The following is a 27,521-nucleotide window of genomic DNA, read 5'->3' on the forward strand; positions in this document are numbered from 1 at the left end:
AGAGATATTTGGCGAGAAAGAAATGCAGAAGAATACGATTTTACCTTCTTTTCTGATAGACACCAGAATTTCTAGAATTGATTTCATACTAACTACCAATGATTTGCTTTCTAGGGTAAAGAAGAGAAAGATATTTTGCCAGAGTTTTATCAGATCATAATCTGGTTTGGGTGGAGTTGGGAGGTGTGACGCAAGCAAGAAGGTCTTGGAGATTGAATGAAAATTTATTTAGATATGAGAAATATATTAATGAATGTAAAAAATTGTTAATAGAATACTTTGTATTTAATATGAATAAGGATACATCCATGGAAATAGTATGGGATGCAAGTAAAGCGTATATGAGGGGAGCTTTGATAAATCTGAATAGACTACATAGTCGCAAACGGGGAAAAGCGAACTGAACTGAACTGGAAGATGAAATTAGGAAGAAAGAGCAAGAGTTAATTTTAAAAGCAGGAGATAAAAAGACTAAAGAAGCAATTACCTTATTAAAGACCAATTTAATATGCTGATTTCAGACCAGGTAGCTACCAGTCTGTTATATGCAAAACATAACACTCTCTGTAATGCAAATAAATCTGGTAGGTGGTTAGCATATCTGATTAGGAAAAAACAAAAACCTCATAACGTAGCGAAATTACACTACAGAGGGAAAGAAGTGTACCAACAGGATGAGATTCAAAAGGTCTTTCATGAATTCTTTATAGCACTGTACCAGGGCGATAAAATTCAAGGTCTAGATATAGAGAGATACCTGGATAAAGAAAAAATACCCATAGTTAAAGGTGAGCAGAGGGAGAGATTGAATCAACCAGTAACTTCGGGGGAAATTCTACAGGTAATCAAACAGTTAAAGGCCGGGAAGGCACCGGGTACAGATGGCTTGACAGCGGCTTATTATAAAAATCTACGAATAGAAATGGTAGAACCTCTTAAGGATTTATTTAATAAGATTCAAATGGAAGGCAAGGTACCCCCATCTTGGAAGACAGCTTTTATATCCCTGATACCCAAAGAAGATCAAGATATTACCCAACCAAAAAATTATAGACCTATATCATTACTTAATGTAGATTATAAAATCTTTACTAAAATACTAGGAAATAGGTTAATGCTGGTTATTCAACAATTGATTCATAATGATCAAACAGGTTTTATTCAAGGGAGACAAATGAGAAGTAATGTAAGATTAATTGTTAATACACTAGAATATTTGGGAAAGAATAACCAAATCCCTGCTGCGCTAATATTTTTAGACGCTGAGAAAGCCTTTGATTGATTCAATTGGCAATTCCTGTTGAAAATACTGCAAAAAATACAAATAGAACATTTCTTACAATCAACCAAAGCAATATATCAACAACAAACAGCTCAAGTTATAGTTAATGGAAGTTTAACAGACTCTTTTCAAATTGAAAAAGGTACAAGACAGGGTTGTCCCTTGTCCCCATTATTGTTTATCATAACTTTGGAAATAACTTTGGAAATAATGTTGAATAAAATACGGGGCTCGGAGGGCTTGCAGGGAATTAAGATTAGGCAGCAAGAATATAGAGTACGTGCTTTTGCGGATGATTTGGTTATAATATTAACCCAACCGCAGAAATCTAGTAAGGTCTTAATGAACATGAATAATCAATATGGTCAAGTGTCAGGATTCAAAATAAATTTAGGCAAAACAAAGATATTAGTTACAAATATGAATACTAAACAAAAGGAAGACCTAGTAGGAATGACAGGATGTGAAATAGTTTAAAAGGTCAAATATCTAGGAGTTCATATCTCAATCTCAAATGGGAAGCTTTACAAGTATAATTATGAACACTTTGGCACAGTATACAGACAGAGATGAAAAAATGGGAGAAATTACAGTTATCTTTGCTGGGAAGAATAGCAGCAGTGAAAATGAATATTTTACCTAAATTCTTATTTCTTTTCCAAATGTTTCCAATATTTAAAAAAGATGTAAACCTGCTAGAATGGCAGAAGGATATTAATAAATTTGTATGGGCAGGGAAGAAGCCGGGAGTAAAACTAAAAATAATGCAAGATGTGCGTGAGAGAGGAGGTTTGAAATTACCCAATTTAAAATTATACTTTGATGCAGTAGCTTTATCTGTAATTAGTGATTGGATTAATTTAACAAATGATAGAATACTTAATATCGAGGGGCATGATTTGATATATGGCTGGCATGCTTACTTGCTATATAACAAAAAAGTGGACAAGAATTTTAAAAGTCATATTTTAAGGAATGCTCTACTGCGGGTCTGGAAAAAATATCTTTACAAATTAAATGATAAAATACCCATGTGGGCAATTCCTAGACATGCAATAGAAAATATGAACATAGTACAAAATCAGGATATAATTACTTACAGACAGCTTCTTACCCTAGAAAGAGGTGTATTACAATTAAAATACTTGGATGAATTAAAAGAGGAAAAGGTAATCCAAACATGGTTCCAGTATGGACAGCTACAGGCCAGGTAGAAAACAGATCAAAAAATTGGTTTTATGTAAGTCGAGGATAATTTACTTAAACAAATAAGAGATCAAAGTTTAATGCATATAAAAAGACTATATAATGTATTAATACAGATGGACTCCGAAACAGAATTAGTTAAAGATTGTATGATAAAGTGGGCTCAAAATATTGAAGAACCAATAATGCTGGATACATGGGAAAGGATTTGGGTAAGAAACATACAATTTACACAAGCCCAAAACTTGAGAGAAACCTTTTACAAGCTGTTTTATAGATGGCATTTAGATCCTAAAAAGTTGGCTTCTATGTATCCGAATTTACAATCTAAGTGTTGGAGATGTGACTCTAAGGACGCTACATATTTTCATATATGGTGGACTTGCAAAAAGGTTAAGGCATTCTGGATAAAAATATGGTGGATTATGCAAAATGTTCTTAAAAATAGGATAAAGTTTACCCCTCAGTTATTTTTGTTAGGTATAATTACTGACTGTACAATTGTAGAGATTAATTTGATTTTGCACTTGATAACTGCAGCTAGATTGTTGGTGGCACAATACTGGAAGAAGGAAGATTTGCCTACTATCCAAGAATGGACATTGAAAGTCACAAACTTAGCCGAGATGGCTAAAATATCTGCATATCTTAAGGACTACTCAAACGAGAGATATAAACGAGACTGGAAAAAATGGATTGATTATACTCAAAATAAATATGGGACTAAGAAATTCCATATAGTGTATAATTAAGATTACGAAGGATATAAATTGTTTAGTGTTAGCCTAGCAAGAAGAAGCTAAGTTCAATTTAAAGATGTTATTAATTTCTTATTCTTTTTTCAAATATATTTTAAACTGTTTTTGTTAAAGATTTATACCGTGTATTGGTTCTGGGAAGTCAGGGGAGGGAAGGTTGTGGGGGGGCTGGGGGGAGGGTGGGAGGAAGTATATTAGGCGGGGTGTTAGATTTAGATTTTAGATTTTTAGATTTTAATTAACTTGTATGCCGCCCACTCTCGGAAGACTCAGGGCGGCTTACAAATAAGAAGGGAAAGGGGGGATATAAAAAATAAAAAACAACAGTTAAAAATTCAACAACATTCATAACATAAGATGGGGCTGGATAATTCAACAGCCCCAGGCCTGCCGGAACAGCCAGGTCTTGGTCGCTTTGCAGAAGGCCGGAAGGGTAGTGAGGGTCCGGATCTCAACGGGGAGATCGTTCCATAGGGCTGGAGCAGCCACAGAGAAGGCCGTCCCCCGGGGAGTCGCCAGCCAACATTGGCCGGCAGATGGAATCTGGAGGAGGCCTAGTCTGTGCGATCTAATAGGTCTCTGGGAGGTAACTGGCAGGAGGCGGTCTCTCAGGTAGCCAGGTCCGATACCATGTAGGGCTTTAAAAGTAATGACTAGCACCTTGAAGCGTGTCCAGAGACCAATGGGAAGCCAGTGCAGCTCGCGGAGGATAGGTGTAACGTGGGTGTACCTAGGTGCACCCACAATTGCTCCCGCGGCTGCATTCTGGAAAAGCTGAAGTCTTCAAACACTCTTCAGGGGCAGCCCCATGTAGAGCGCGTTACAGTAATCCAGTCTTGAGGTGACGAGGGTGTGAGTGACTATCCGAAGGGCCTCCCGGTCCAGATAGGATTGCAATTGGTGCACCAGGCGAACCTGGGCAAAGGCCCCCCTGGTCACAGCCAACAGTTGATGTTCTAGTGTCAGCTGCGGATCCAAGAGGACTCCCAAATTGCAAACCCTCTCTGAGGGGCGTATAATTTCACCCCCCAGGCTAAGAGATGGAATAGCTGGACCATCCTTGGGAGGGAGCATCAATAGCACTCAGTCTTGTCGGGATTGAGTGCAAGCTTGTTCGCTCCCATCCAGACCCTGACAGCCTCCAGGCACTGGCACATCACTTCTACCGCTTCACTGAATTGGCACGGGGCGGACAGATACAATTGTGTATCGTCCGCATATTGATGATATTTAATCCCGTGCCGGCGTATGATCTCACCCGGATTCATGTAGATGTTAAATAGGAGGGGGGACAGGACCAAACCCTGTGACACCCCATAATTGAGGGGCCTAGGGGTCGATCTCTGCCCTCTGACCAACACCGACTGCGACCTGTCCGAGAGGTAAGAGGAGAACCACCGAAGAACGGTGCCTCCCACTCCCACCTCTCGCAGCCGTCGCAGAAGGATACCATGGTCGATGGTATCGAAGGCCGCTGAGAGGTCAAGAAGCACTAGGATAGAGGAGTGACCCCTATCCCTGGCTCGCCAGAGATCATCGATCAGCGCAACCAAAGCAGTTTCCATGCTGTAGCCAGGCCTGAAGCACAACTGAAAGGAATCCAGATAATCGGTTTCATACAAGGACCGCCGGAGTTGAACGGCCACCACTTTCTCAACAACCTTCCCTACAAAGGGGAGGTTGGAGACTGGACGATAGTTACTCAAAATGGCTGGATCCAGAGAAGGCTTCTTCAGGAGGGGTCTCACCACCGCATCCTTTAAGAGGTGCGGGAAGGATCCCTCCCGGAGAGAGGTGTTAACTATCGTCTGGATCCAGCCACGTGTCACCCCCCTGCTGGTCGAGACCAGCCAGGTGGGGCACGGGTCCAGTATACAGGTGGAGGCACTCACCGCTCCCATGGCCTTGTCCACTTCCTCAGGAGCGACAAGTTGAAACTCGCTCCAGGAAATCCGCTCAAGACCTTCCCCCGGTACCTCGGCTGGTACCGTGCAATTGGAGTCCAGATCTGTCCGAATCCAAGCGACTTTATCCGTTAGAAACTGAACAAATTCCTCAGCTCTACCCTTTCAAGAGGGAGCGGGCTATTCTGAACAAGGCGGCTGGGCGCGTTTCAGCGGATGCAATGCGCACATTTCGCCGCCCGTATTGCCACGAGATAGGTCCTGATGTAGGCTCTCATCAGTGATCAGTCTGATTCAGAGTTACTGGCCCTCCAGCAGCGCTGTAGGCGTCTCTTTTGCACTTCATCTCCCGGAGTTCCTGGGAGAACCAAGGAGCCCTCCTGGATCCATTACCTCGGAGAGGCCGTAAAGGCGCAATCCGGTTTAGAGCCCCCGCCGCCACTGTATTCCAAGCAGCGACCAAGGACTCTACTGGACTGTGGACGAGAGCGTCGGGTATTTCTCCAAGCGCCGTCTGAAATCCCATAGGGTCCATCAGGTGCCTGGGGCGGAACCACCTAATCGGTTCCTCTTCCCTACAGTGGGGGATTGGTTTCCGAAAGTCAAGCCTCAGTAGGAAGTGATCAGACCATGACAAGGGCAAGATCTTAATGCCCCTCAAATCTAGATCACGTCTCCACTGCTCCGAGAGGAATACGAGGTCAAGTGTGTGACCTGCTGAGTGAGTCGGGCCCTGGATTACTTGAGTCATGGAAGCCATGAACTTTTGCGCCCCATCTGAGTGTTCACCGAGCGAAGGCAGGTTGAAATCCCCCAGCACCATATAAGCCTGGGGAACTCTACCGCCAGCTCGGCTACTGACTCGAGGAGCGAGGGGAGGGCTGTTGCAACACTGTTGGGAGGAAGGTACGTTAACAACAAGCCCACTTGACCCTCAAGGTCCAACTTCACCAACAAGGACTCACTCCCGACAAGCTCCGGAGCAGGGATCCTACGAGGAACTAATGACCCTTGGATGATGACAGCCACTCCCCCACCCCTTCGCTGGGGTTGTGGCTGATGGAGCACCTGAAACCTTTCTGGGCACATTTCAGTGAGGGGGACTCCTCCCTCCGGGCCCAGCCAGGTTTCAGTAATACATGCCAGGTCTGCCCCCTCGTCTAATATTAGGTCCCGGGCGAGGGGAGCCTTGTGAACCACAGACCTGGCATTTAGCAACAACAGCCTGAGACCAGGGCCCTGACCACTCTCGCCATCTGGTCCTGGAGTGGAACTAACAGGGCTGGGAGGAGGGATCGCTGTGACGTAGCGGACCCTCCTTCCCCGGTAATGGCTAGCCCTGAAGTTCCCCTACCTGTCATGACCATAATGTTCCGGCCCACTCCCGTACCCGTGGACCCCATTTCCTGTCCCGTGGCCTCTGCTCTCTCCGGCAGGCCATTTATCTCAGTCATTCTAGGACGGGAGATTTTAAAATAATATGATTGTACATGTATATTGTTCTCTCTTATTTTCTCTTTAAGATATATTATGTATATTTAAATGGAAGTATAAATACCATCAACATAGAATGGAATTTGCTCAGAAGCTGAAATACACCAAGTGAATGAGAGGAAGAGTGGGAAGTAGAGTAGAGAAGAAAGATAGGAAGAGAAGGATAGGAGAGAGGGCAAGGGGGGAAGATGAGGAGAATAAGGAGGAGTGGAAAGTGGAGAGAGGAGAAGGAGAAAGGAAGGGGAAGTAGAGTAGAAAAGGATGATGGAGGGAAGAAAGGAAGTAGGGAGGGGGAGGAGACAGGCAGAAGAAAGGGATGGATAAGGCATAAATAGGGTATATGGAGAGCAGAGGAACCAATAATTGGTTTTCATTTTCTTTTTTTCTTTTTTTTCCCCGGGAGTTGATGGCAAGACGAACTGATGTAATTAATAATTAGTACAATATGATATTGGCTATGTAATAGTATACATGTGATTATATGTTATGAAAATGGAAAATAAAAGTTTTGCTTAAACAAACAAACAAACAAACAAACAAAAAACTTTAAAGTGCTCTCATTACCTTACTTCTGACTAGCAAAAAAGATAAAACAATCAACAGAACCAGCAATTTCTACTTTCTGACATCAGCCCTGAAATAACACACAAGATGACCATGTTTTGCATGGCGACTTGAAAAATCAGGCAAAGAATAATTAAGCACAATTGCACCCGCTGGAGTATGGATCGCCAGAAGTGGCTCAGGTTCAGCATTAAACTCTGACTTTGAAGTGAACTATTGTACACTTCACATAGTTGCTATGTCAACTATTGTACTACATTTTTCTCAGGTTTGACAGGAGTTTGTAATTAGAAGTTTATAATTCTTAAATCTCTTCTGGATAATTTTATTGTTTTATTTATGAAAATGCATGTGTGTGTGTATGTGTAGCTTGAGTATATGTGTGTATATAATATATGTGCTTATATGTACAGTATATGTTTGTATAGTATTTGTATTTTATAATGCTATTCTAAATTTACAGACTATCCAGATTGCAAATTTTAATTTCTTCTTATTATAGCCTGAACAAGCCTTTTAGTATATAGGTAGTACTCAATTTACAACCGTAATCGAGCCTGCAATTTCAGTTGTAAGTCTTGATGTTTGTATAGTGAATCATTACATAACCATGTGATTCTATTACGTGTTTTGTGGTGGTTGTTAAGCAAGGGTTCTAGGAGTGGCATGAAAAAAATTACTGAGATACTAAGCATGTGGTATTTGGGAACCTCTAATCCATAATTAGAGGTGAGCCGAGGTGGCGCAGTGGTTAAATGCAGCACTGCAAGCTACTTCAGCTGACTGCAGTTCTGCAGTTCGGCTGTTCAAATCTCACCGGCTCAGGGTTGACTCAGCCTTCCATCCTTCTGAGGTGGGTAAAATGAGGACCCGGATTGTTGTTGGGGGCAATATGCTGACTCTGTAAACTGCTTAGAGAGGGCTGAAAGCCCTATGAAGCAGTATATAAGTCTAACTGCTATTGCTATTGCTAATTCTCATAGAATGTTTGCTGGCACTTCCTCTACAGTTTAAGCAGCTTAAAGATAATGGGTTTATCTTTTTATTAATACTTGTTTATTGTTAACTAGCTAATTTTATTAATAATTGTATGATTCCTATATTAAAGCAGAAATGTGAAAATATTGCTTAAATTTGATATGCTAGTATTTCAAAAATCAAATGATTCAAATGGCATCAATACCAATGATATTCCTGCTTCTATTTCTTTCTCCATACTCTATATCCATCTTCTCTTGTTTTCTGTGCACATCTAATCAATTAGAGGAGGAAATGTGACATGTCAAGTTAAAATAATATGTATATCAAAATAAGAGTAGCATTAGCAGATCCTTGGAGATTTGGTTTTTTTGTTTTGTTTTGTTTTTGACTGAAGTATAACCTACATGGAACAACTTTTGATTAGCTAGGAACTTTTTCTTGCACAGCAAAATATTGTCTATATTGTAAATGTTTGCTTAAGCTGCATAATGCTTGTTTAAGAAACAGGTTGGTTTAATATGAAATTGAAATTCATGGAAAATGTATTCATATATGAAACCAATAACTACTATAATTTGAATTTTTGAGTTTTCTAAATTATTTTTAAAAATTATAAAGTTATTTTTGATGTCTGAGTATAGACTTCAATAAGAGTATAAATATTATAATCTATTTTAAATAGTACTTCTATTTCTCAATGTTTTTTCAACAGGTGGAGAGAGAACTTGTGGTGTACATGAACTAATTTGCATTAGAAAAGGTAAATATAATTTTAAATATTTCTTAAAATTCTGCCTCATTGCATGTAATTCATGTAAGAACTGGCTATTATGTAAATTGATAGTTATTAAATCAGGTATTCATATTTTCAAGAATTGAAACCTACTTTTAATCCAGTTTTCATTTTAGCCATTATAATTACTAATAATACTTCATAGTAAAGGGAAAACATTGGCCACCTTGTTAGTAAACTACAAAAGGATAACATGAATCCCTGCAGGCTCATTGCCTGCTGACTATAAAGGCTGATCTCCTTTTGCTGGAAATCAAAATAAAGGAAGTGCCCGGAAACTATTGTAGTGAATGAGTTGTTTATATGCTCAGAGCTAGGGCTCCAAGTCTTATTTAGTCTGCTAGTGTGAGAGTAGAACAACCCTCAAATTGTTGCTGTCAAATCCATTCACTTCCTTGGTTTGATATTTTGAGTGTTCCTTTAAGTTGTTGATTTTTTTGTTTTCAATTGCTGTCCTTGAATGCTCAAGGGATGGGGAGGGATAAAGTTTAGCAGATTATCTACATCTTGGAGAGTCCAGTATTCATTTTCTGTTACTAACTAGTGAGCTTCCCAACTTTCTGTCTACAAAGGGCTCTGCCATACTGGCAGAGTGGCATCAACATGAGATGAAGAGAAGGTATAATTTGTAAGCTGCCTAGAATAGTTCTGAATAGCAAGCAGAGGTGGGTTGCTCTTGGTTTGGCCCGAATTGGGCGAACCGGTAATGGCGGTGGCTGGAGGCTCCACCCACCCACCCAGATGCTTCTGCGCATGTGCACGAGAGAACTGGTAGTTTAAAAAAATGGCAACCCACCACTGATAGCGAGATGGGTGGCATATACAGTAAATTTAATGAAAAACAAATAATTAGTTGCCACCCTCAATGTACAAGCAATTGATCCACCAAAACAATATCAGAGAAAATCCCTTTGGGAATTAAATCAAGACAATGAGTGATAGGTTAAAGAAAGCTACATTCTAAAATCTGAGCTTTCTTTCAATTGGTTCAGCAATAGTAGCTGTCCATAACTGAGAAGTTAGACAGATAAATCAAATCAGGATGATGATGGCTCTGAGCCCAAGCCTCAATTTTAAAGGATCCGGCTCCATCTGCACACCATGTTACAAGAAGAGGGTATATGGAATAGGACATAGGAAATGGCTTTGAAGGAGAGAAGGAATTGCTACTATCAAGGCAAGAAGAAGTTATGTTTTAGTCCTTTTCCAGAAACTAATTCGAGAAAATATCTCAGACAAATTCTTCCCTAATTTCAAATGAAAATAATGTAGGGAGGGAAAAAACATATTCAGGCATGTAACTCCAAGAACATGAAGACATGGAGAAGGTGTTATCAGCTCCTAATTCAGATACTTGTGTATTAGATCCATGCCTTCTTGACTTATTAAAGTTGTACACGAGGTGATGAAAAAGTAATCCCACCAATTCTTAAAGAGGTGGTGATGTGCCCCCTCCTCAAACGACCATTGCTCGACCCAGTCAAGCTGTACAGTTTTCACCCAGTTTCAAATCTTCTCTTCTTAGAGAATATTGTGGACAGAGTACTTGTGTGGCAGTTGCAGAGGACCTTGTATCAAACAGATTATCTGGGGTTTAGGCCAAGGTTTGGGACTGAAACGACATTGATTATAGCCATGGATGACCTCTGGTGGGAGCAGGATGATAGTACTACTAGGATGATAGTACATCCATCCTGGCTCTTCTTGACCTCTCAGCAGCATTCGATACATTGATCATGGTATTCTTCTGGGCTGGCTCTAAGAGTTGTGGGTGAGTATTGTACTAGTTCTCCTTCTCCTGGGATTGGTTTCAGTCAGTTCGATAGGCAGGAAGTTATATGGGCCTCCTACTTTGTGGGGTGCTTCAGGACTTAGTTCTGTCTCCTTTCCTATTTAACATATACATGAGGCCACTGTGTGAGTCCTTGTGAGGTTTGGGGTGAGATATCAATATATGAATGGTATCCAGCATTATATCTACTTCAGGCCCTTTGACTGAAGCTGTGGACGTCCTACCCAGTGTCTGGAGGCTATTCAGGTCTGGATGGGGCAAAATGGGCTCCAACTCAATCCTAGCTGGAGTGAAGTGGGTATTTGGACTTTCCACAGACAATGTTCTTCCATCTCTAGTTCTGGATGTGGTGGCAATATCCCCACTGTCTGGGAGTCTTCCTAAACTCATAGCTCTTACTGGAAGAGCATGGGGCAGCTGTGGCTATGAGAGCCTTTGCACACCTTCAGTTAGTGGGTCAGTTTGTGCCCATTCTTGGACCAGGAGGCCCTGCACACCATCATCACCATGCCCTTTTAAATTCCTGCTTATGTTCTATAGGGCTACCATTGAAAAGCATTCAGAAATGTCAATTGGTGAAAAATGTGTCTTTATGAATAATTTATGAATAATAGATGGTGCCAGCTACACTGCCTATGTGATACTACTACTTTGTGAGATGCACTGGCTGCCGGTATGCAATTCAAGATACTGTTATCTTTAAAGCCCTATAAGTCTTGTAGTCTGCCGGCGGCCTATGGAGTTGGCAGCAGAGTCAGAAAGTGAGGACGTTGGGGAGGAATCTGGGTCTTGGAGTCTGGGGAAGGCTTGGATGAGGGCTCTGCATCAGAGGCAGACAGGGGGCCAGGGCCATCTGTTAGTTATGTGCTGCCTCTGGAGTCTCCGGAACCTGACATCAGCGAGGCAGAAGAGCAGTGTGAGCCTGTGTCTAGTGTGCGCATGTGCAGAGCTGCCAGAAGGCAAGAATAGTTAAGACAAAAAGGATGACTTGGGAGTAAGGCTTGGAGATGATTGGCTCCTCCCATAAGACATAAAAGAGGAGCAAATGGACGTGAGCCTTTGCAGGAAGCAATTAGTTCATCTAGTCAGTTCAAGCTCTAATAAATCCTGTTTGATTCTATGCTTGTTTGGCCTTGCAGAACTAATTGGCAATTAGGTCTCTGACAGTGTTTCAAGGGAGATAAATGTGGGTGCTTATCAACATTACCCTGAAAGACTTTGGCAACTCGAGCAGACACCTGTCAGACTCTTTACAGACTGTTTGGGAAACATAGGCTGTGAATGATTATAATTTTAAATAAAATAGGTTTTTTGGGACTAAGATTGTGATTTATGCTTTCTCAGGAAGCCTAGGTCAGAACAATATGGCTCGGGACTGATTTACTTGAGGGACTGCCTTTTTTCAAGAGTTTCTACCCATCCAACCTGACCCAACCTATTGGGCATGTTCTAGACCCTGTCAGCCAAAGAGTGTCAACTGGAGGGAATTAGAAGACAGGCTTTTTCAGCTGTAGCCTTTTCTTTGTAGAATATTCTCCCCTTGGAGATTAAAATGGCCCTAACCTTGTTGACTTTTTGCAAAGCTTTAAAAACATGGCTACTGTATATACTCGAGTATAAGCCTAGTTTTTCAGCCCACTTTTTGGGCTGAAAAATGCCGCCTTGGCTTATACTCGAGTCAGTGAAAAATTTGCCCGAAATGGAGGAGAAAAAGGGGCGGGGCCATGCCGCTGGGTGACACTCGTGAATGGCCCAGTGCCCCTGTGAGTTTCCCCTCCCTCTGTGTCAGTTTGCCGCGCAGCGCGCACCGCACCATCCCCCCTCCTCACGTTCTAATGTAATGCAGGGCTGTCTTACGATTCCCCTTCCTCCCCCTCCTGCCGCTCTGCAACGATGTCCCACCTCCTCCTTGTTATGGCAAGCAGCCACATAGCGATGTCCCACCTCCTCTGGTACAGTGATCCAATGATAGGAATCACTGTGCCGTGTGTCATAGGAGGCGGGACATCGCTCCCGCGGCTGCACGGGACATCATCATCACAGCGGGACATCAGCATCATGAGGTGAGTGAAGTATTTCATTGAATACACCGCTAGTTTACTGTTTTTCTTTGAAATAAATATTCAAAAACATTATTGGTATCTATTTTTATTTTTGAAATTTACCGGTAGCTGCTGCATTTCCCACCCTAGGCTTATACTCGAGTCAATAACTTTTCCAGTTTTTTGTGGTAAAATTAGGTGCCTCGGCTTATATTCGGGTCGGCCTATACTCGAGTATATACGGTATGTACCCAGACCTGTGGCTCAGAATGTATTAAGGGCCCCCTTACTCGGCTCTACTAATTTACTAATTAATCATCAAGGCTGCTGTTTGTATTTATTTTGTAGCTGGTTTTTTAATTATTTTCATGCTTTTTAAATTGTTTAATTATCACATATAACACCAGAGCCCTCTTTCTCAATGTGTGCTGTTCTGTAGATAAAAAATAGTATACCTTTGATAAATTAAAATGATTTCTTTGTAAAAATATTTTACAGGAAAAGAAGAACTAGTTTGTTCAGTGGCAATTTTCCTTCCTTTTCTTCTAAACCACCATCAATCTGTTGTGATATTCAGTTCCAAAAGCACAAGCCCCATTAAGCTTTGTTTGATTAATAGAATTAATCACTTAGTTATGTGGATCTAGATCATGTGGTATAGTCCAAACCCAGCTTTGGTTGAAGTTATTCTTCCCTTTTCAAATATAAATGAAAGTAAGTAGAAATATATTCAAAATATGTTAATAAATCCCAGGTTTTTCAGTATAATGGATTCTATGTCATACTTTGGACGGCTATAACAAATTTAACTTTATCATATATAAAGATACCTGATAAATTTACAACAAAGAAAATAAGGAATAAATTCCTTTCTGTTCCTGACTGTTGATTAATGCACACTGTCAACTCTTTCATACTGTCATTCAGATTTTATGCAAGAGCATACGGTGACTAACTTTGTCATCCTTGTTGATGCTATTATAATAATGGTTTATTAGCATTTTATCTCTTAATGTTCAAATTTTATTGGTGATTGTTGTTTAATTATTTGTACTATAAATGCTTTAGTGGTAAGTAATAAAATACCATAAACTTTGGTACATTTAACAGTAGAGAAATATAATCAGTCAGACCATAGTTATTCATCCCCAGTCCATAGTCATATTTTATTTTTAGTCTAAAATTTCCGTTTTAATTTAGGGAAACAAACAAGATTACTAGGCCTACTTTACAATACTAGAAACATTGTATGTTTTGTTGATCCTTCACGTTCATTAATATTAGGAAGAGGATAGATTTGATTTGTCAAGGATATAATAATGGAATCACTTTAGGACTATCTGAAAACATTCCTATGGTCATGTAGCCAGCATGACAATATACCAAGGCAGCTGGTATCCTGTTACCTTCCCACCAAAGTGGTACCTATTTATCTATTCACATTTGCATGCTTTCAAACCGCTAGGTGGGCAGGATCTGGGGCAAGGAATGGGAGCTCACACCATTGTGCAGTGCTTGGGTCTCAAACCAAAGTTTCAGCTTTTCCGCTGACAAGTTCAGCATATTTAACTGCTGAGCCATCACATTCCTATTCCACTATTGTATCATATGCTAAAATAAGCATGTGTATTATAGATTTTTTTGAATTAATCATACCTTGCCAACAGAATCAAAGTTCATAATACATAATGGGATTGTTTGTGGACATAATCATTAAAATGTATGAACTGGAAGCAAAGAAATAATTTATTTTTCCTCCCCCTTTTCATCTACTTTGTAGAATTTCTGCTGATTATAAATAGAGCACATGAGAGTATGAACGATGGTAGAGAACATGACAAGCAACTTTGATATAGGTAACATCTTAAAAGATCCCTCCCCCAGCAAAGCCATTAAATTATGCAGTGGAGTTTATGGCTATATAAGAAATATAATTAATATTTCTTAGATAAGCCTGAATATTTCTTTTGAAATTAGTTATGGATTAAAGTTAGACATTATACCTGTACTTGATTATTATAAAGTAGGTAGTTTTATAAATATGGATAGATTCCAAATTACCTGGATAGATTTCCACTTGTAGAACAAAATTTTCTCTTTTTCTCTTATCCTTTGCCAGTTCAAATCTATTCAAAAAGTTTGAAAGGACAATAATAATTCTTGTTTTATTGAATAATGTTGTTCTACTAGGACACAGACACAATTGCAAAAAAATCTAAATATTTACTGTTTCCGAATATTTCAGAGTAAAATGTTGCAAGGTATTGAATATTACAATTTCACTAATATACTGTCAAAAAATTCAGTAATGGAAAAAAATCCAACGGCCTGGGTGGGACTTTATAAAATCAGTGGAAAATATGGTGTGTTTTTTTAAAATCATATGACTTGTGGATCAACTAATATTATTGGTGCAATAATTATGATTTTCAATCATCCCATATGTTTCTTAGGAACAGACATTCCTTCAGTAGTATAGGTCTCAACTATATAGAACCTCCCCCACCCTTCAGTGTTCTGTAATATATAAACTGTATTGTATTGTTAGTAGGGTTGTATGTAATCTTAAACCAGAGGTGGGGTTGCTAATTTTTTCACTACTGGTTCGGCCACGCTCCCACATGCGCTCCCGCACACACGTGACGCTTCTGCGCTTGGTGGGTGGAGCCTCCCATCACTGCTACTACTGGTTTGGCTGACTGGCAGCAACCCACCTCTGGTTTAAACATATTTTAACAAACATTATAATATGGTTTAATGCAGATGTAACTATTATTTAGAGGTGTGTGATTAAATAGCAATAACTATTTCTTTCCAACATTTTATTTCATTGCATTACATAATTTTATTTTTATTTTGAACACCTTGATAAGCATTGGTGTTAATGGTGTATATTATATAAATGAAATTTAAGTTTATATTATTATGTATTTGTTGATTCCTAATGAATTTTTTTTCTTTTTTAATAAAAAATGTTACTTTGTAGCAAATATTATAAAGCTAAATATTAGCATATAAGAGGCCTGTGTGGATTAGTGCTGAACGACAAGGATAATAGGTAATGTTCAATTGTATTATTATTTAAGTTTATAATGCAGGATTATATAGTCATAATCCATTCAAAATTAAACACTGCAAACAAATAGATCTAATCAGAATAAATACTATTGAATTTTGTGGAACATACTTCCAGATAAATTTATGTAGGATAGCAAACATCAGGACTCACAAATGAAGGTGAATATATGTGTCTCAGGATAATGTTGCATGATCCAATCTCGGTCCGTCACCGGGACCAGAGGTTTTGACATCTGAGCTTTTGGACTAGCTAGAGAGAAGTTCTTTGAGGATGGTCTCCAGCATGAGTCCAAAAGCTCAGAAGTCAAAACCTCTGGTCCTGGTGACTGACCCAGATTGAATCCTGCAACATTAAGACTTATTGATTGCTTAGTGGGATCTAAGCAAATAAATAAATCTTTCCTTTCCCAAAATAATGTTTCTTATTTTTTACTTCATTTTGCCCAATATTAAGAGGAATGTTCCAGTAATTTAGAGGAATTGGGAAAAAAATTTAAAGTGTAGGTTGAAGCCCTTTGAATCACTAGTTGACTACTAATGCCATCTAATGGCTGATTCCTGAAATGTCTAAAAAACATTTACCATAGAAAAACATGCCTTTTCACAATACAAATGCACTTTAGATTTTTAAATAAGACATATTGGGAATCTCTTTGACTATTTTCATAATTGTTTTAGCATAAATAAATAAAGCAGTAGTAAACACTATTATATATCATTTGATTTTTACTTGATTTAATTATATATATGTGTTAGGTTTTCTAAGCTCTAGTTTTTCTATTGCTTTTATTCCAAAGTGGTTATTTATTTGGTATTTACTGTTAGAACTGTTTTCATTTTAATGTCAGTAATTTGCATTTTTGTATATTTGAATTTGATACTTTTTTGGTTCTATTTTGCTTAGTTTTTAATTATGCTGTTCTTACTATTATCATCTATGTATATTGCCAGAGTTGAGAGATTATAAATCTAGAGGGACAAGAAAAGAATATCTCATCTTATATTCTGAAATCTCTGCACTGGTTCATTGATATTTAGTATCTCAATGCTCATCATGACCTGTGAGAAATAGATTTTGGGCTAATGCTATTTTCTTAACATTGTGAGAACCCTGTCATCTATGGATGGGCATGCTACCACTTTTTAATAAGGACTTCTTTAGTTGCAGGTGATGGAGGAGGACATAATAGTGCTTACATTATTTCCAGAGAAATAGTGACATTTTGCTTCCGTACCAGTTTTCATGACCCTTGGGCCATTATGGAGGCTTTCCTTTCAGGACTGCCTGTTGTGACCTATCATCTCAGATTTTCAACCTAGCCTAATGCCTCAATTCAATAGCAAGTTGCAATGAATGTTAGTAGTTAGCCCAAGAACAGATTAATCACTTACATATCAAGACACAGATAACCACCACTTCTTTCTAGAATTGTGATTCCCTCAGCTTGTTGATTGCACGGCAAGAAAAAATGTACCAAATTTCAGCTTTGCTCCTGCTATAAATAGTGCTTGCACTTACACTTGGCAATCGCTAGATTTCTTCTTTAATGATTTTATTAGTTATTTTTAACTTCAAATTGAATTTACTTTGAAAGCATAAGTATATTAATTGGCTATGATGGGTTTCAGATAAAGCCCATATTGGTTTCATTTGTACACAAGGTAGATAACATTTCACTGACATCATTAATAATTAAGCTATCAATGACATGCAGTGAGATAAATATACAAGGCCATATGCCATTGGAAATTGTGAGTCAACACTTTATGTAAGTTAAGAAAACATTACAGATGTAATTATATCTATTTTATCTTGCTAAATAATATTTATATGTCTGTATTGAAGTACAGTTGAAATTTTAAGTGCGAAAGAAATACTTATTTTGTGGTAAAGGAATATGTTTTCTGTTTTTTTAATTTGCAAATGAAAAAATATATAGTAAAATTTAGTAAATTTTAAAGTAAGTATTTGTAGTTCTATATGTATTAACAACATTAAATGAAACTATTCAGGCTTGATAAAGATGTTTAAAGGATTGATAATAGTTAGAAAATGTATCATTCATTTAAAATTTTAATAGCTTTCAAGATGCAATTTTGAATAATTATTTAGAATGTCACTGTAGATGTCATATATATAATTAGGATCAATTCCTGGCATTTAAGTTGATATTTCTTTTTGTAATGAATTAATACTGTTTCTGTTTCATTTGTGTCAACTTAAATACTTAACACTGTATTGAGATAGTATATAGCATAATATACTGTACTGTACCTCATTCTTTATTTGAAATAGAAATGCTGCTTGATGCCGTTTTTCAACTCAATTGTAGATTTATTAAATGTATTAATATAAAGTCATGTATTTTATATAAAGGTTGTTTATACTCCTTAAAGATGATCCAAGTGTGCAAATTGATACAAGATAGATAACTTCCAAAATTATACATTTGTAATTAAACTAGTCTAGATGATGCTTAAAGTTGCATCCTCTTTCCTATATTCCCTTAGCCCCATTAAATAGCATTAGATAAGGGGTTTATTCAAAGGACAGGTAAATATATTTGATTACAGCTTTGTAATTAATATTCTGATTGCATTAAATATGATTTGTATAATATCAATGCTGATTTAATCCCTGATTGTGATGAACAGGACTCCTATATGTTACTAATAGGAGCACAATCTGCAATAGTGACTATTTTGAAAGATAGTTTAATCGTTTGCTGATCCAGGATATTAGTAGTTTTTTTGTTGTTTTCCTGCCACTTTCAAAGTAAGATTATCAGTGTCAGTTTCTCATGAGAAAAGGATTAGATTTAAACCTTTAAGTTTAAACCCTCCTAACCTCATTTATATTTCTGTTACAACTGTTAGTAGTGGAAAAATAATTGATTATGGTTAAACTGGAGCCAAGCTTCTAACAAAAGTGAAAGGAGTGAGATCGTATTTGTGCTCTTAATGGTTTTAAGATAAATTCACTTGATTTCCAGTTAAATCAAACTTAAAAATGGTTGTATTCATTTAAAAAAAAAATGTTACAAACTGTGTAATGTATTCAGATCACTTTAACTATTGTGGGGAAAAACAATAATATTACAAATAATAATGAAAAGTCCTGCCATTTATAATTTGTCACTGCCTGTCTAATAGAAAAAGAATATGAAGCAAAGTTCCTTCATAAATATGAAAGAAAATGTCAAATGGAAAAATACATTCCTACGTCGGTAGGGCAAAGATCCATAACTTAAGGATCCAGTATTACATATAGCTACAAGAATTTTGAATGTGGATCTCAGAAATCTCAAATATTTTTATCAAATTATAACTTGGAATATGAAAGAAGATGATTTTTTTGTTTGGAGAGTAATTATGTTAATTATATTTAATTGTAGCTAAGTAAATGAATCAAAATTCAGCTTTGTTTTTCAAATGACAACAAAAAGTTGACACCTCAGTTTTAAATGCTTCAAATAATTCTTAACTACTGCTATCATCTGTATATACAATGGGCAATAACAGGCCATTGAGTAAATCTTGGATTTCTGATCACATAAAACATAATATTTTTTTTTTAAAAAAGTTGAATTTTTCCAAAAAAAATATTTCCACAGTCCAGGAATCCTGTGGCTTCAGAAGCCTTTTCTGTCAGATTGGGAGACATTATACAGTTAGTCATTTTTAACAAATTAGTGAAATCACTGATTGAGGAGACTTATGACTGGTCCTTGTGGTTGCAGCTGTTACAATATCCCTGCAGCCACACGATCAGGTTTAAAATGCTTGGCAGCTGCCTTGTTTATGTGATTGCAACCTTGGCTGCAATCATGTGCCATTTTTCCTAATGACCACACAGGACCTGCCTAATGATGACCACAGGAATGCTACAACTGCCATTGTAATTCAGTGTGGTCATAGGGCACTTTGTGATGCAGTCCTAATTGCCATTGGTAAGCAAGGACTACTTGAATAGGAACTAAATAGCAATATCACGTAGACTTATATACTGCTTTACAGTGCCTTACAACCCTATCTAAACAGTTTATAGATTCAGCATATTGCCCCCAACAATCTGGTTATCATTTTACCCACCTTGGAAAGATGGAAGGCTGAGTCAACCTTGAGCCTGGTGGGATTTGAACTGCCAAATTGCAGTCAGTTGGCAGTCAGCAGAAGTAGCCTGCAGTACTGCACTCTAACCACTGCTTTGAGCAAAGGTTAGCAAACATTTCCCTCCTTCCTGAACAGCTCCACATACAACTTCACATACTGTCTTATTAGTTTTGATGGTCCTAAGATTGCTACTTGCTGTTTCTCTGGTGCTGTACAGCACTGAGAACTGCGGAAACCACATAGAAATACAGGCAATTAGTTTGAAGACCTGTCATGATGCAAAAAGTTTGACTACAACTACTCTTTGGGATCATTGGAAGAGACAATTTGCCTTCAGTGATAGAATTTATATGTAGAAATCATTGATGTCATTCTAAAATAAGAATCAGCAATTTGTCACTGATTGGTAGTGAAGTTGGATCTAAGTTTTAAAATTATACAGTAGATCCTACATCTAGTCGTCAATGTATGACTTAGCTACCAAATTGAAGTTACAATGCATTCTGAAAAAGCTACTTATGACACAGATGTCCTGTCATAGACCAAGCACAGGCACACAAGAGGCAATTGCAGACTTTTAGTTATAATGTAACAAAAAATCATGCTTGTAACCAAATTCCCACCAGTCTAGCAACTTGGATAAATAAAGAATTTCAAGTTCCAGGGAGTCAGCACAAGAGGGGTCAAATGGTTCTGGAATCATTTGATCACCAGGCATAGAAGAGGTTGTGACTGGTCAGTTCCCAAAAGCACAAGGCAAAGAAATGAGGTGAGGCAAAACGAGGCAAGGCACAAAGAGTTGGAGTAACTGAGGATTGTTTCTGATATCAGCCCTAACCCCAAGCTCCTCAGAACAGCCTGGTGTGTTGGCCTCAGAACCCTGGTCAATTGGCTGTTCAACTGGCATCTTTCATAGATATCTCAAGAGCTAGCTCCATATCATTGTCAGACTCAGAATCCAAAGCCTTCATGACACTGGATTCAAAGTTCCAATATTTGGGTGCCCTCTTCTGTCACATAATCACATGTTGAGCTGTTGGCAACTGGCCCATATTTATGGCTGCTTCAAGTATCATATGATCACAATTAAGTAATCCTAGACTTGGTACTGTAATGGAGCCTGCCCATTACAGTTGTAGGTCATTGAAGTCATGAAGTGAAGCATCCATGTGATCGCTTTGCTCAATTACTAAAAATTGCTTAAAAAATGGAGCAAAAGAGCTGCCTTTTGAAAGAGAATAGGCAGCTCCCTTGTAGGCACAGAACCGATGTGCTGGGCTGGAGAAAGGAAGCTTTGGAACACAGTGATTCGAGTTAACTTTCTCTAGCCAAGTACTTTCCTCTCATTCTTTCTTTCTAGTTCAGGGTAGGGAGCTGGTGTGATGCACTGGATAAATGATACTAGGAGAGTTTCATTTTTCTGGAACAGCATAGCAATTGCCTTATCCTCCCTGGATTTTCTAGCCCACAGTGGGGAAGGGAGCTGATGCACTGTACTGTAAAAACAAAGCAACTTGAAACCTTCCCTGCTGGCTTCTCAGCTGACTTTCTGAAGAAGCCAGAAGGGAAAATTTGCAAATGCTAATCACATTTCACAGAGAGATTAGCAACCTATTGTAAGTGCACAACCACACACCCAGATCATAATCATGTGGCTGCAGGGGCACTGCAGTGACCATAATTTCAAGTAATGATTGTAAGTTCCTTCATTTAGCACCACTGTAATTTAAACAGTCATTGAATATAATTGAGGACTACCTGCATGACAATTTTGCTGGAAACTGGCATTTATTTCTGATTTCTTGGAAAACTGCCCGATAATAGAAGTAGTACTTACAACACAATACAATACAATACAATAGCAGAGTTGGAAGGGACCTTGGAGGTCTTCTAGTCCAACCCCCTGCCTAGGCAGGAAACCCTCTACCGTTTCAGACAGATGGCTATCCAACATCTTCTTAAAGACTTCCAGTGTTGGGGCACTCACAACTTCTGGAGGCAAGCTGTTCCACTGATTAATTGTTCTAACTGTCAGGAAATTTATCCTCAGTTCTAAGTTGCTTCTCTCCTTGATAAATTTCCAACCTTGTTGTTCTACCCTCAGGTGCCTCCCTCTTCTTTGTGGCAACCCCTGAGATATTGGAACACTGCTATCATGTCTCGCCTAGTCCTTCTTTCTCCTAAACTAAACATACCCAGTTCCTGCAACCGTTCTTCATATGTTTTAGTCTCCAGTCCCCTAATCATCTTTGTTTCTCTTCTCTGCACTCTTTCCAGAGTCTCCACGTCTTTTCTACATCGTGGCGACCAGAACTGAATGCAGTATTCCAAGTATGGCCTTACCAAGGCATTATAAAGTGGTATTAACACTTCACATGATCTTGATTCTATCCCTCTATTTATGCAACCTAGAACTGTGTTGGCTTTTTTGGCAGCTGCTGCACACTGCTGGCTCATATTTAAATGGTTGTCCACTAGGACTCCAAGATCCCTTTCACAGTTACTACAACTGAGCAAGATACCACCTATATTGTACCTGTGCATTTCGTTTTTGTTGCTTAAATGTAGAACCTTATTCTTTTCACCATCAAATTTCATTTTATTAGATAGTGCCCAATGTTCAAGTTTGTCAAGATCCTTCTGTATCTTGAGCCTATCTTCTGGAGTGTTGGCTATTCCTGCCAGTTTGGTGTCATCTGCAAATTTGATGAGTTCCCCATTTATTCCCTCATCCAAATAATTGATGAAGATGTTGAAGAGTACTGGGTCTAAAACAGAGCCTTGGGGTACTCCACTGCATACTTCCCTCCATGTAGATGTAGTTCCATTGTGGACTACATGTTGAGTGCGGTTGGTCAGCCAGTTACGAATCAATCTGGTGGTGATGCTGTCTAACGCACATTCTTCTACTTTATCTAGTAGTAGGTTATGGTCTACCTTATCAAATGCCTTACTAAAGTCCAAATAAACTATATCGATGGCATTCCTCTGGTCCACTAATTTTGTCACATTATCGAAGAATGCAATAAGATTAGTCTGGCATGATCTGTTTTTGAGAAACCCATGTTGGCTTTTGGCTATTACTTTGTTTGCTTCTAGGTGTTCACTAATTCATTGCTTGATTATTTTTTCCAGAATCTTTCCTGGTATTGAGGTCAGGCTGATAGATCTGTAGTTTTTTGTTAATTTTTACTTTTGTGGCAAGCCTTTCTTCATTGTGAGCCTTAGCTTTCCTCACTTCATCTTTACAGGCTCGGGCTATTTGCTGATATTCTGCCTTAGTTATATCCCCCTCTTTCCACTTTTTATACTTCCCTTTTTTGTCTTTCAATTTGTCAGAGAGTTCTTTATGGAGCCATGCTGGTTTCTTTTGGGAGCTGTTATTTTTCTTCATTGGTATTGTGCTAGACTGGGCTTTTGTAATCTCATTTTTCAAAATTTCCCAAGCTTCTTGAGTTGTTTTCCCCTTGAGGATTCTCATCCATGGAATTTTCCCAAGCTCTCTCTAAGTTTATTGAAATTAGTTCTCTTAAAGTCCAAGACTCTAGTTTGACTTTGTTCTACTACTTGTGTTTGCATAATGTTGAATTCCAATATTGCATGGTCACTTGCCCCCAGGGTTCCTATGGCTTCAACATCTTCTATCATTTCCTCTTTGTTAGTGAGAATTACAGCCAATATGGCTGATCCCCTTGTTCCCTTCTCTACTTTTTGGGAAACAAAGTTGTCTGCTAGGTTTGTTAGGAACCTGTTGGATCTTCCACTTGGTGCAGAGTTTGTTTCCCAGTTGATGTCAGAGTAGTTAAAATCTCCCATTACTATTGTGGTGTGCTTCCTACATAACTTAGTTAGCTGACCAGCAAAAAGTTCATCTACTTCCTCTTATATACCGCTTTAAAGTGCTTTTACAGCCCTCTCTAAGTGGTTTACAGAGTCAGCATATTGCCCCCTAAAATCTGGGTCCTCATTTTACCCATCTCAGAAGGATGGAAGCCTGAGTCAACCTTAAGCCTGATCAATAGATTCACTTAATCATGGTGTTCATTTAATAATTATTGCAAAATATTGTAAAATTGAGCATGTCCACATGGTGACTCTTCATGACCATCATGACTTAGGACTAAAATTGTGGGTTCAAGTATGATCATAAGTTGAGGACTACTTGCATATAATTTAGGGTGAGAAGTGATAATCTGATTATTATAAATGGTGTTATTCTTGCACTCTGATTATGGTTTTGTTTCTTCTAGTATCTCCTGAGGCAGTTGGATTTCTATCAGCAGTTGGGGTACTTATCATCTTGCTGTTGATTCTTTTTCTGTATATTAACAAGAAGATGTGTTTTGAAAATATTGGAGGCCTCCCAGACCTCAATTCCCATTACACTGCCAGAAAAAATTCACAGGACAAACTGCGTAAGTATAAAATTCTTCAACATATGATTTTGAAGGACATAGGAAACTTCTATTTACATATCTGGTAAATTCCTAAATATTTTAATTCATGTATCTGTAGTGATTGGTCATAATTATTTATTTAGGGAATCTATTTTATTTAGTTGAAGCTTTTAAAACATTGGGAAAAACATTTTCCTATATACAATTAATAAACTATATCATCATGCTAATATATAGCAAAACAAATGTATTTTACAACATATATGAGATTCCTCAATATAAAAAGCTAGAGGTGGAAGAGACCATTTTCGTTGTATTTAAGTACAGTGACAATAAATATTATACTTATACTATCCAGCTGAAGCTAAGATTAGTTACTGAATTATTTCTATTCTGATACACTGGCCTTTCTGACTACTGAGTGCACCATCATACCCCTAACCTGGATGTTGATGCAGTGTAATAAAACATCTAATTGATGAATAGGGTGGATTGGTTTTGCCTTTTATTTACATTGAGTGCAACCAGAAATTAGATAAATCCATTAATTTAAATTAGGCTTTTTTGTTTAGATTTCTTTAGATCACATCTATGCTCTATAATGTTTACAATCTGGAATGGAATATGTTAGGCTATATAAATTCTTTAAACTAGAAAAAGGCAGGGGATATATATTATTGATTATTGTTTTGTACTAGCCCAAAACATATTCATTTTGATATATTATTTAAATTTTCCTTTGCAGGTGTAAAATAAAATCCAATATTTTCAATATTTTCAATATCTGATTATAAGTAGTTCACATTTTACTATAATATTATAAGAATCCTAGAAAAGGAATGATTCTGGCTTCATAAAGAAAATATTTGTTCTTGTTTATTACATTTAAGAAAATAAAATCAGAAGACTAATGTTAATTGCCCTTTTATTAATGGTAAATAAATGGCAAGAGTGAGACATTAACAATATTGTAATTTTCTTGTAATATTAATTTATTAATATAGAATTGAAATATGTCATTTTTCAAACATTTGCAACAAAATCTTAGTCTTCCTTCTGTGTCTTCTCTGGTTGACACATTAAGTAATGCTGTAGATGATTTTACTGGTGTGGTTGGTGATGTCAGCTACACAGTAGCTGACTCTGTTACAGAGCAGGTAACAAACATGTTCAGCAATTTTCGGACAGAAAGTACAACTACAGTGCAAGAAGATAAACCTCTATTAGATAAAGATGAAAAAATAACATCACTAAATAACATTAAAGAAAATTTTGTGACAGAAGAATGTGTACCTGAAGAAAAACAAAGACAGAGTACTTCTTCAAAAAAATGTACAAATAATGGTAGGGAGTTTTGTCCTAATAAAGGCAAAGTAGATTCTCAGCAAAATGATCATGAACCAAAGATTTTTTTTAATGAGACAAAAATTTGTGACACACATGTAAAACATGCTCAATGTAAAATTAATTACTTAGAAAAACATATATCAAAAAATAGTAGAGAGAATTACAGTACTTATAAGCCAGAAGAATTTCTTAATCAAGAACCAGATAGACAGTCACATACTGTATCAAACCAATCTAATGAAAGTTTGTCTGAAAAAATAAAACAAAAACCAACAGAACTTGACTTGAAAAACACTCAAGAAGTACACAGTATTTCATTCATGTGTTTGGAAAAAACTGAGGAACAAACACTAGAACTGTCAGACTCAAGATCTGAAAAACTAAACCGTTTTCATCAAGTAAAAGGAAAGAAATACAAGACACTTGTGACAAAGCAAGAAAAAAAGGTAACATCTGAACTTGCAAAGAAAAGTGAACAGGAAAAGACTAAGTACTCAGAAAGTTTTTTAAAAGAAGTGAGTAGTAAGAAGACACCAGAAAAAGGTGAGGTGTCATATCATAGCCATACTTTTTATATGTTCAACCTTTCCTGGATCTTTTACTACATTCTTCTTAGGTGTTTTATGGAATTAATTTATCTATAAAACAATTATATATATATATATATATATATATATATATATATATATATATATATATATATATATATATATATATATATATATATATATATATATATATATATATATATATATATATATATATTTCTAGAGCTGTAGCTCTCTTTTTATGAATGAAAGTACAATTCATAAAATGTCTCTTTCTCTTCTTTCATCACTTCCAAATTTTATCCCTGTGGCTCAGAAGGGCTCTCTAATAAGACTATGTAATATTTGGATTTGAAGGCAAAAAGGTACTTCAGAGTAATGCAGCAGCACACATGTAATATCTGTCTCCTGCCACTCTTCAAAATGAGCAATATTTTTGTAGAAAAAGATGCTGTAAACACTCCAAAAGAAGATGCATTTTGTTTAAGGAATGGTACCGTTCATGTTCCCAAAATAGTCCAAAAATATAATTTTGTATTCGAATCCAAAGTAATATACATCCTAATCTGATGATGAGAGATTTTGAGAGATTTTCAGGTAACAACAGAGGATCAGAGAGTCAATGAAAAAACGATTATCTAAATTGTGTTCTATTCTTGCTAACATTGTATACAATTTCTGAATGTTGATTTACATAATTTACTGATATATCTCTAAGGTTTCGAAACATTTTTCTGTACTGAAAATTTATATTTTCTTAAGTACGTTATTAAATTTTCTCACTTTTCCTCTGTTTTTCTTGTCTTTGTATGCATTGTATTTAATAAAAATAATACTTTTCATAGTTTACAAAGCATGCCTGGTCTGGCCCTTCATGAGGTGTTGGCTATGTGAGGCCTTCTTCCCGATCTCAGGAAGAAACTGCAATATATGATAATGGGAATGGGCTGCCTCATAAAGAGCCTGACTGGATATGCTTGGTTAACTGGGGCAGTGGAACACAGGGAAGCAGGAGTAGTGGAGTGCAGGGGAGCAAAAGGCCAGAAATGGGGTGAAGTAGGTGGGTGTGGGAAGTTGAAGCACCTGTGCAGTCATAAGTGTGAGGAGACTACCAAGGGCTTGAATTTTGATGACATATCCACAGTGATGCTACAACAGCATGATTTTGGGGATGGGTGTAAGTATCTGAAGTTAAACCACTACAGTTTGAACAATTAAGTTT

At 37.6% G+C, this 27,521-nt stretch overlaps 1 protein-coding gene across 5 annotated transcripts in view; it reads left to right on the forward strand.

Annotated features, from left to right (window-relative positions):
• Nucleotides 1-27,521, forward strand: part of SYT14 (synaptotagmin 14) — an 89,449-nt gene that overhangs the window by 6,611 nt on the left and 55,317 nt on the right. For 3 of the 5 annotated variants that reach the window (XM_087717738.1, XM_087717737.1, XM_087717740.1), the window contains exons 2-3: nt 8,902-8,949; nt 24,258-24,422. In XM_087717738.1, coding sequence (XP_087573864.1) covers nt 8,902-8,949; nt 24,258-24,422 — 213 coding nt within the window. The other 2 variants (XM_087717735.1, XM_087717736.1) reach the window with 1 other exon arrangement.

This window comes from Thamnophis sirtalis, unplaced genomic scaffold (genome assembly GCF_051295495.1).
Source record: "Thamnophis sirtalis isolate CommonGarterSnake01/CBP01778 unplaced genomic scaffold, rThaSir2_p1.2 scaffold_6, whole genome shotgun sequence".
Lineage (NCBI taxonomy): Eukaryota > Metazoa > Chordata > Lepidosauria > Squamata > Natricidae > Thamnophis > Thamnophis sirtalis.